Source organism: Drosophila pseudoobscura, chromosome 3, assembly GCF_009870125.1.
Source record: "Drosophila pseudoobscura strain MV-25-SWS-2005 chromosome 3, UCI_Dpse_MV25, whole genome shotgun sequence".
Taxonomy (NCBI): domain Eukaryota; kingdom Metazoa; phylum Arthropoda; class Insecta; order Diptera; family Drosophilidae; genus Drosophila; species Drosophila pseudoobscura.
In genome coordinates, this window is record NC_046680.1 from 12,087,893 (window position 1) to 12,097,612 (window position 9,720).

The window sequence follows — 9,720 nt, forward strand, 5'->3', positions numbered from 1 at the left end:
GCCAGGACGAGACACAATTACTAGGCTCCGATAACGTTCTCTAGTGGGATTTACGCCGCTTCTCTCTGGCGACACACAGCTGATAATGCTAATATGCGCCGCAGGACATCAAACACGGACACAGGCGAAGGATCAGGCTGAGGTATTGAGGCCACTCAACTTTGTTGGCCCAATCCGCTTATGCCTTTGTCTGTCTGTCTGTCTGTCTGTCTTTCCGTCGGGTGGTTGTCTGTTTGGTTCTGGATTTTACAGAATATTTGTCATGGGGCCAGATTATCGGCTGTGTGCGATTGTTAAATGAACAACGAGAGTGCTGTGGTAGGAGTAGGTAGCTCTTCCTTAACCACAGAGCCTTCTCCCAAGATCGTTTTGCGGCTATGTTACTACTGTATCCTTTGGACTCTCTCTCTCTCTCTCTCTCTCTCTTTCTATCTCTGTGTTTGGCTCTCTCAGCTGCTAGCGAATGTGATCTCGATCCCTATTCCGATCCCGATCCGTATCGCAGCATGCGTCCTTTCATGAGGACTGTCGCCTTTGTGTGAGTGTTTTCACAGCCTACAGTTACAGTTGTCCCTCATTAGCAGCTTAGGGCGTGTACGTTTTTTGCTTACTTGTTTGCAATGTTTGCTACTTGCCGTGCCGTACCGCACCGTGTTCTTGTCCTTGTCCTCTCCTGAAAGCGAAAGACATTCATTTCGAGCCATAGTGTGCATTTCCCTTGCGTCTTTGTTGCTCTCTCAATGGAAACAAGAGGTTTCCCTCTGTCCGATGCTTTAAATAATGGTATCATTGGCATATAGGAGGAGTGCTGGAGTTGGAGTTGGGGAAACAAGTACGCCTACAGGAACCACAGGGGTGGGAAGTGGTCGGGGGATGATTGTTGTGGGCCCAGCCAGAGATTGGGATCACTCATCAACTAATTGAGTTCGCGATCGATCTATCTATCAACTAATGTAACACTGTTTCAGATCCATTTATTGCTTTTGCTTTGGAACGTGCATGACTAATAGAATGCCCTAATTCATCCTAATTGGCATACTTCGTCATTGGCAGATCAATTATAGAATTGGTGCTTTGTGGAATGTTCTTGTAGACGAAAATTTTAGAGCATGGGGACACTACTTGTAGGAACGCGTGCCAGTGATATTCAAAAATGTTATTTCATCCCTTCCCTATTATTTAGAACTATAACAGGAAATTATTGTATGCCACGCACAGGTCGGGACATTTTTAGCGGAGAAAATAATAGCTTTTTTGCCATCAGGTGACAGAATTATTATGTTAGGTTGTTTTAGTATTATAACCCTACATTTGTATTTACCTTGCTGCTAGCTTATAATTATTAGTGTTAATCTACAATTGTATTTACTATTAACGTTGTACGAAATATCGTAAGTATCCGAATAAGTATCGATATGAATAATCATCCGATAGTTCTAGTTCTGCGAACTAGAACTATGCGAGAACTAGATCGGAATAGAACCAGAGATCGGAGCTGGATTCAATGAGCACTTTTGCGGTATCAACAGGACAGAGTGGTTGGTAAAGAATTAAGTAAAATAAAATCATAAAAAGTACGAAACATCCGTGTACTTTCTGCGCCAATAACTTCAGAAGTGGGATAGTAGCCCTTTAAAGAATCTGCCTACATAAGTATTTGTCTACTGGCATCCCCGACAACGAGTATTTTCCACATTTTATAAATGGCTGAGGAAACCATGGCAAACATTGACAAAGAAAAAATTGTAGAGTGGTTGCTGGAGAAAGAGATCATTTTTCCAGCCAGCGCAACACTAAGGCAACTTCGCAAGCTTGCCATAAGTGGTGGAATGGATGAAGTTTCTGAAAGTCTGGTGAATAAATCGGATATTGAATCGGAGGAGAAAGTGTCTGAAAATGAGCAGATCGACGATATGAAAGAAGAAGAATTACTTGACGCCGCAATAAGGGTTGCTGAGAAAAAGAAGAAACTGGCTGCCTTAATGGTAATGGACAACCATGTGACCGATGACATCCGAATGGTCAAGCAACTGATTGCCCCTTTTTCTGCCAGTGAAAATGATGAAGCCTCTGAATGGGTCTTGAATTTTGAACGGATTTGCGGAGGCGTGAACGAAAGCAGCAATTTTAAGCTTCGTTGTGTGCGCATGTTGATGAAGGCGGGAACAGAGGCGGACTTGTTCATGCGTGTCGACAAATCAAGGACTTACGACGAGTTTAAAGGAAACTTCCTAAAAACTTTTGGCCGCAGCAATTCAACTGCCGACGTGGTACTCCTGTTGAAGGAAACCTTTTTCAACCCGGAGAAAAACTCCGTAATGGGATATATTCTTCGCATGGAAGAAATTGCTATGCGTGCCGACATCGAAGAGAAATTGACAGTGCAGTTCATCATTGATGGTTTTCGTGATCGATCTTCCAGTATCGCCTTATTGTATTCAGCGTCGACCATCGGAAAACTTAAGGAGCTAGCTCGACAATACGAGGCTTTGAGGAAGAGTACCCAGACGAATTTTAGGCGCACTGGGATGACTGCTTCCGGAAATGACCGGAGCCAGGCGCGCTGCTATAATTGTTCAGCACATGGCCATTATGCTTCATCGTGTCCCGCACCTAAGCGGGAGAAGGGATCGTGTTTCCAGTGTGGATCCATGCAGCACCAGGTGAAGGATTGCCAACAGAAGCCTATGTCAGCCCAGCGATCCGTGGGTACAGCCAGCAACCCGCCGATGGACGACAGAGAGGAGAACAATATTTTTGTTCCTATTGTTAATCAGGTAGGGGTATATTTTTACACTGATATAAAACGCAGGTATCAAATTAAATTTCTTTCTGGCATGTTGGACACCGGTAGCGCTATTAATTTGATGCAGCGCTCGGCGATACCTTATGAAAATTTTGATGGTGTACTAAGACCGACAGAGTATTTTGGAGTTAACGGTTCGAGAATAAGCATTTTTGGAAAAATAATTGTCAATTTAGTTTTTCATAACATTGAAAAAGAACTAATATTTTTCGTTGTACCAAACAACTATATTTCGTATAATGTCCTTCTGGGGCGCAGTTTCCTTGAAAATTATGGAATAAAATTAATTTTTGAAAATGAAATTGAAAATAGAGTATTAGTGAACAGTGACTTAGATGAAAATAGAGTATTAGTGAACAATGACTTAGATGAAAATAGAGTATTAGTGAACAGTGGCTTAGATGAAAATAGAGTATTAGTGAACAGTGACTTAGATGAAAATAGAGTATTAGTGAACAGTGACTTAGATGAAAATAGAGTATTAGTGAACAGTGACTTAGATGAAAATAGAGTATTAGTGAACAGTGACTTAGATGAAAATAGAGTATTAGTGAACAGTGACTTAGATGAAAATAGAATATTAGTGAACAGTGACTTAGATGAAAATAGAGTATTAGTGAACATTGAGAGCGACCAAATTGAAAATGTAGTATTGACAAATAGAGACAGTGAGATGATGTTATCAGATATCAATAATAATGGATTATTGAAGGATGAAAATTATGAGAATAAGATTAGTGTCCAATTGAATTGTAATAACATTGACCTTTTATTGAAAGATAACGAGCAAAAGCATATGGCAAGTGAATCATTAGAAAGAACCAACTTAGATATACCGTATATATATAGTATTGAAATAACAAAAGAAGAGGACAGCTATAATATCGACCCAAAGCGAACTGATAAAGAACGTAGTAAATTCATGGAATTGATAAAACTTAACTATTCAGACTTAACTAACATTCCAGCAATTCAACATAACTATGAAATGAACCTCAAACTTAAATCAGAAGAACCTGTACGCACTGTTCCGAGAAGACTTTCATATCAGGAGAAGAAAGAAGTAGATACCCAAATAGATGAACTATTGAAAAAAGGCTTCATAAGAGAAAGTAAATCGCCTTACAGCTCTGCAATAGTATTAGTTAAGAAAAAATCAGGGGAAAAAAGAATGTGTGTAGATTACAAACAGCTTAATAAGATTTGCATTCGTGATGGATATCCATTGCCACTAATAGACGACTGCTTAGAGAGATTAGAAGGGAACACAATTTTTACACTTTTAGATTTGAAACACAGTTATCACCAAGTAAAAGTAGCAGAAAGTTCAGTGCAGTATACAGCATTTGTCATACCTAGCGGACAATATGAATACACAAGAATGCCTTTTGGGCTTATGAATGCACCAGCAGTATTTATGAGATTTATTAATTTCATTTTACAACCATTAATTCGCGAAGGTAATGTAGTAGTTTACATGGACGATATCGCTATAGGTTCCAAGTCGTTGAACGAACATCTTATAACAGTAGGTAGAGTTTTAAGAATTCTCGCAGAATATCGACTAGAAATTAAGGTTAGTAAATGTCAATTTGGTTATGAAAGTATTGAGTTCTTGGGATATACCCTTTCTGGTAAGGGAATAAGCCCAAACTGTGAACACACAGCAACCATTAAGCATCTGCCATTGCCAAAAGATCGCCATGAAATGCAAAAGGTTTTGGGATTATTCTCTTATTTTAGGCGTTTCATTCCTGCTTACTCAAGAATAGCAAAACCATTACAAGAACTTACAAAACCTGGAACTAAGTTTGAGCTTCAAGACAAATGCATACAAATTTTTGAATATCTTCGAGAAAAACTGATTTCGTCACCAGTATTAGCTCTGTATAATCCAAATCGAGAAACAGAATTGCATTGTGATGCAAGTAGTGAAGGTTTTGGTGGAATTTTGTTGCAGAAACAAGATGACAATAAGTTTCACCCAACAGCATATTTTTCACAGAGAGCGACAAAACTAGAGGCAAGATACGAAAGTTTCAAGCTGGAAACGTTAGCTGTGATCTATTCATTGAGGAAATTTCGAATTTATTTAGAAGGGATTCCGTTTAGAATTATAACAGATTGTAACTCAGTAGTTTTATGTTTAGGAAAGGGACGTCTTCATTCAAATATCGCCAGATGGGCCATAGAGCTAGCAAATTATAATTACACTTTAAAACATCGTAGTGGAAAATATATGTCCCATGTGGACACCTTAAGTAGATATCCTTCAGCGCTTAATCAAGATTTTGAATATGAACCAATAGTGACAATTCATGAAAGTGATAACAAAGACCGAATAGTTTCCGTGATTGAGTGTGACGACATTAATCTTCAGCTTCAGATAACACAAAACAGGGACAACCATATAGGAAAATTAAAAGAACAATTGGAGCATGGACCTGTTAAGAAATTTTCATTGAGCGATGGAATTGTTTATAAAATAGGTGAGAACGACGTAGAGCTGTTTTATGTCCCAGCTGAAATGGAAACGCAAATAATCAGAAGAGTTCACGAAAACTTATGTCACTTAGGAACTGAGAAATGTATGAAAGAAATCTTAAGACATTATTGGTTCCCGAATATGAGATCTAAAATCGATTTGTTTATAGGAAATTGTTTAAATTGTATCATGTTTTCAGTCCCCACACATGCGAACAATCGAACACTTCACAATATTCCTAAGCGACCAATCCCATTCGACACCTTACACGTAGACCATTTTGGACCACTTCCCGCTGTTATATCAAAGAAGAAGCATGTATTAGTTATCATTGACGCCTTTACGAAATTTGTAAAATTGTTTTCTGTAAATACGACAAGCACTAAAGAAGTCAACACATGTTTTTCAAAGTATTTTCAATTTTATAGTCGTCCACGTAGAATTATTAGCGATAGAGGAACGTGTTTTACATCATTAGAATTTAGTAAATTTTTGTTAGAAAATAATATAGAGCACGTGAAAGTGGCAACTGCTTCACCCCAAGCGAATGGTCAGGTAGAACGGGTTAACAGAACTATGAAAGCTATGCTCGCCAAAATAACTGAGCCAATAAATCACGAAGATTGGAGCAAACTTTTAATAAAGGCTGAATATGCAATTAATAACTCAGTCCATTCGACCACGAAAGAATTGCCTTCAGTGTTGTTATTCGGAGTCCAACAGAGGGGTTGTAATATTGACGCGTTAACAGAATACTTAGATGATAAACAAGACCGAACTCAAAGCGATTTAGAATCAGTACGTAAGAAATCTTTGGATAAAATCGAGCATTGTCAGCAGAAGAGTGAAGAGTATTTTGAAAGGAATCACAAAAATCATATTGAGTTCTTGGAAGGCGATTTCGTTGTAATGAGAAACATTGACACCACAATAGGTACAAATAAAAAATTTGTTCCGAAGTACAGGGGTCCGTACATCATCAAGAAGGTATTGCCGAACGACAGATATGTGTTAAATGACATTGAAAACTGCCAAATAAGCCAAATCCCGTATGAGGGCATTATAGAGGCATGCCGATTAAGGAAATGGGCAGATTGGCGTAATCAGTGTGAAAGTGACCCCTACTTAAATAGTTAACAAAATATATATATACACATATAATTAAAATTACTCTTAATTACATATTTACGATCGAGGGCGATCTAATTGTCAGGATGGCCGAGCTGTTAGGTTGTTTTAGTATTATAACCCTACATTTGTATTTACCTTGCTGCTAGCTTATAATTATTAGTGTTAATCTACAATTGTATTTACTATTAACGTTGTACGAAATATCGTAAGTATCCGAATAAGTATCGATATGAATAATCATCCGATAGTTCTAGTTCTGCGAACTAGAACTATGCGAGAACTAGATCGGAATAGAACCAGAGATCGGAGCTGGATTCAATGAGCACTTTTGCGGTATCAACAGGACAGAGTGGTTGGTAAAGAATTAAGTAAAATAAAATCATAAAAAGTACGAAACATCCGTGTACTTTCTGCGCCAATAATTACAACAAAATTTGATCTGATACGGGAAACTTTAAACCAATTGATTAATAAGATTCTTTTCGATAGGAAAAAATCAACCGTATGTTGGCAATATTTTTCTAAAGATTGTTCTTCTTCTTTCGTTCTAATTGCTGGTACTCAAAGAGTATAAGGGTATATACGATTCCGGTAGATTTATGTAACAACCAAGAGGCAGCATTTCGGAAAACTTCAACTTCTCCTCAATATATATTCCGGAATAGCCATGGTGTAGATTTTTTTTATTTTTAAAATAGATCTTGCGGATATATTATAAATTCTTAGCTTGAGGATGTGATCTACAGTGTAATTTTTGATCGTCTCTAAAATTTTAATCTAAATTTTGAATATTCCGCGTTGGCAAGTTCTGGTTCAATAATTCTCTGGAACCAATAAATGGATCTGAACCAAATGTAAAAATAAAACATAAAATGTACCATATACATTTTACATGCACTCTACACAAAAATTTCGAAGAAGCGCCATCTACACGTCAGTAGCGATACCACGTCCATCAGTTTCATACACCTCGTTTTTTTTCGAATGGCAAATCGAAACCGGAAGTTAGTTATAGCGCGAAGAGCTTTTTTCAACTTTTTGTATTAGATAAACATCATTACGGTTTGAAGCTAGGCTAAATTATGCCCAGGCCGAAAGTTTAAACGCTAGTAATTAAGTAGTAGGAACAATAACAAATCTATATTCAAACATGCAAAAACCATTTATTTATTGTAATATAACAATATTTGTAATTCATTGTAATATTTAAAAAATAAATGTTTGTCAGATTGAATTACACACTGAACGAACAAAGGAAAAGCTTAGAAGCTTTATCACAATTCAATTTAAATTTGAGATAAATCTGTTAAGGACTAATAAAAATCAATTACAATGGTTTGAAGCGTGGCTAATTTATACCGAAACCGAAAGATAGCCCGTTAGGGGTTAAACGGTAGGAAACAGCTTAGAATCAAAAGTTTGTAATTTTAACGTACAAAAACCACTTTTTTATAATATAACAAACACTTCTTACAAATTTTACAAGTACAATTTTACAAATCCAACTTCGCGGAACAACCATAATCAATATCCAAGATCCAAAACAAAAGAAAGGAAAAGTCAAACAGCCGGGAATATGTTAAGCAAGAGTAATGCGTTACACGAAACTGCACTAAGCTGTGTTCCCCTTTTTGCGCATTTTTTGTGTGCTGGGCGCCTCCTTGCTGAACAAATCGAGCAAAACGCAGGACGGGATGCCTGAACTTTGAGCAGCGGAGGGACAAGGAGCCCGTTTCGGCCTAGACAAATTACCACTGAGTTTTCCAGTGGAGCCATCCGTCAGAGTCGCATTCGGAGTCGGAGATGGAGATGGAAACATCGGCCGACAAAAAATGGCTATCATCCTATGTGTACCCCAATGCTAATTAGGCGTGTCCTGAGGGACTCTTTCGGGGCCACTGGACCTGGGCCAATTAAATAAGCTTAAGCTGGCTTTTCGGTTCGAGCTTGTCATAAATTTTGACTGATTATGCGTATTCATCTTTGTCGTTGGAAGCTGCTACTGCCTTCTACTGTCCTAGGGACCCCTTCCCGGCATCCTTTGTACGTCGTGACGACTGAAGATGTTCCTTCAACCCGTGCCAACGCCGTCTCCCTCCCCAGTGTCCGGCGCAATTCATCATTCAATTAAATCGACCGCAATCGCTCAGTTCGACGACATCTTCTTGAGTTGAGTTTTAAAGTAGCCTCATAGTCAAATCCTTTAATGCGCCGCTGCCAGCAGTCAGTCGCTGCCATCGATTATCCTTTCAATAAAATGCCGCGGCACGGAAAAAAAACCAACTTTTTACCCCTCAAATTGTATTCCTACTTCGCTGCTCGTGTATTTTTGGGGATAGGATATCTTCTGAGGTTGATTTATGCGCTGGCTTAAAAGCGAATTGTTGTGAGCTGCTAACTGGAAATCTGTTTGGATGCACGTACTTGTTGGTCCTCCGCACGCCACCCGCCGCCCGTCGCCAGCTACCAGTCAGCCCACTCTCCTCACTTTGGGCGGGCTTAAACGATTGCCAAAAAATGCTTCGTTTCGTGCATGCCAAAAGAGCAGCCAAAGCCGAATCCTTTGCATTTGAGCTGGCGATTTTGCGACAAGGCTTTTGGTATGCCGGAGCAAGAATCTCAAGGATTTCGCAGCTGTCCTAGTCACAGTCACTAGCCGGTTCTCGCTGGCTTTTGTCAAAGTGATTTACGACATGCTCATGCCCAGCATTCAAAATTGAACCCCAATCGACAGCTCCTCCCAATGATTAGCCTCGGCAAATGTTGTGAAATTCAATAGTTCTCTACCCCCGAAATTTATTCTTGTGGCTTTTGTTGATGCTGCTGTTGTGCTGTTTATTTCATTCCAAAAGCGCTTTTGTTTAATTAACACGCTCAAACGTTGTTTATTTGTTTTTTTTCGTAATGGCAAAAAGTAAAAGAATCGAAATTCGTTGTAGAAGCTCTAATAAGCGAGCCAACACTGTATTGAGATGTTATCACGATTTGTTTCTCTTGTTTGCTTTATAATACACTAACCAAAAATTGGGGGACATTTTTATGGCCTAAGAGTTGACTACATAGAGGAAAACCTCCATATTAGATACCGGGTGAAATTTGATTGGAGACTTGGCATAAATTTAATTCAAAGTTTTAGTCAAACATACATATATTTATCATGTATCATAAGAGTATTCGTATCGTACTTAGATGACACAATTAAATTATAAACTGCAATGCATTTAACAAGAACAGCGCATAAGCTTTATCACAATTCAGACGCACTAAATTTGGGATTAATCTCTTCAAACCTAATTAA

The 9,720-nt window shown here is 38.5% G+C and overlaps 1 protein-coding gene across 1 annotated transcript; it reads left to right on the top strand.

The window, feature by feature from the left end:
* Positions 1 to 1,366: 1,366 nt before the first annotated feature.
* LOC117183657 (uncharacterized) lies at positions 1,367 to 3,108 on the top strand. Its single transcript, XM_033378287.1, has 2 exons — positions 1,367 to 2,777; positions 2,855 to 3,108. Exons 1-2 carry the CDS (start codon positions 1,704 to 1,706, stop codon positions 2,861 to 2,863), a joined length of 1,083 nt encoding a protein of 360 aa, XP_033234178.1. The 5' UTR covers positions 1,367 to 1,703; the 3' UTR covers positions 2,864 to 3,108.
* The last annotated feature ends 6,612 nt before the right edge of the window (positions 3,109 to 9,720 follow it).

Excerpts from the sequence above, each read along its gene's own strand:
- LOC117183657 (XM_033378287.1), top strand. The coding sequence starts at position 1,704 with ATGGCTGAGGAAACCATGGCAAACATTGACAAAGAAAAAATTGTAGAG.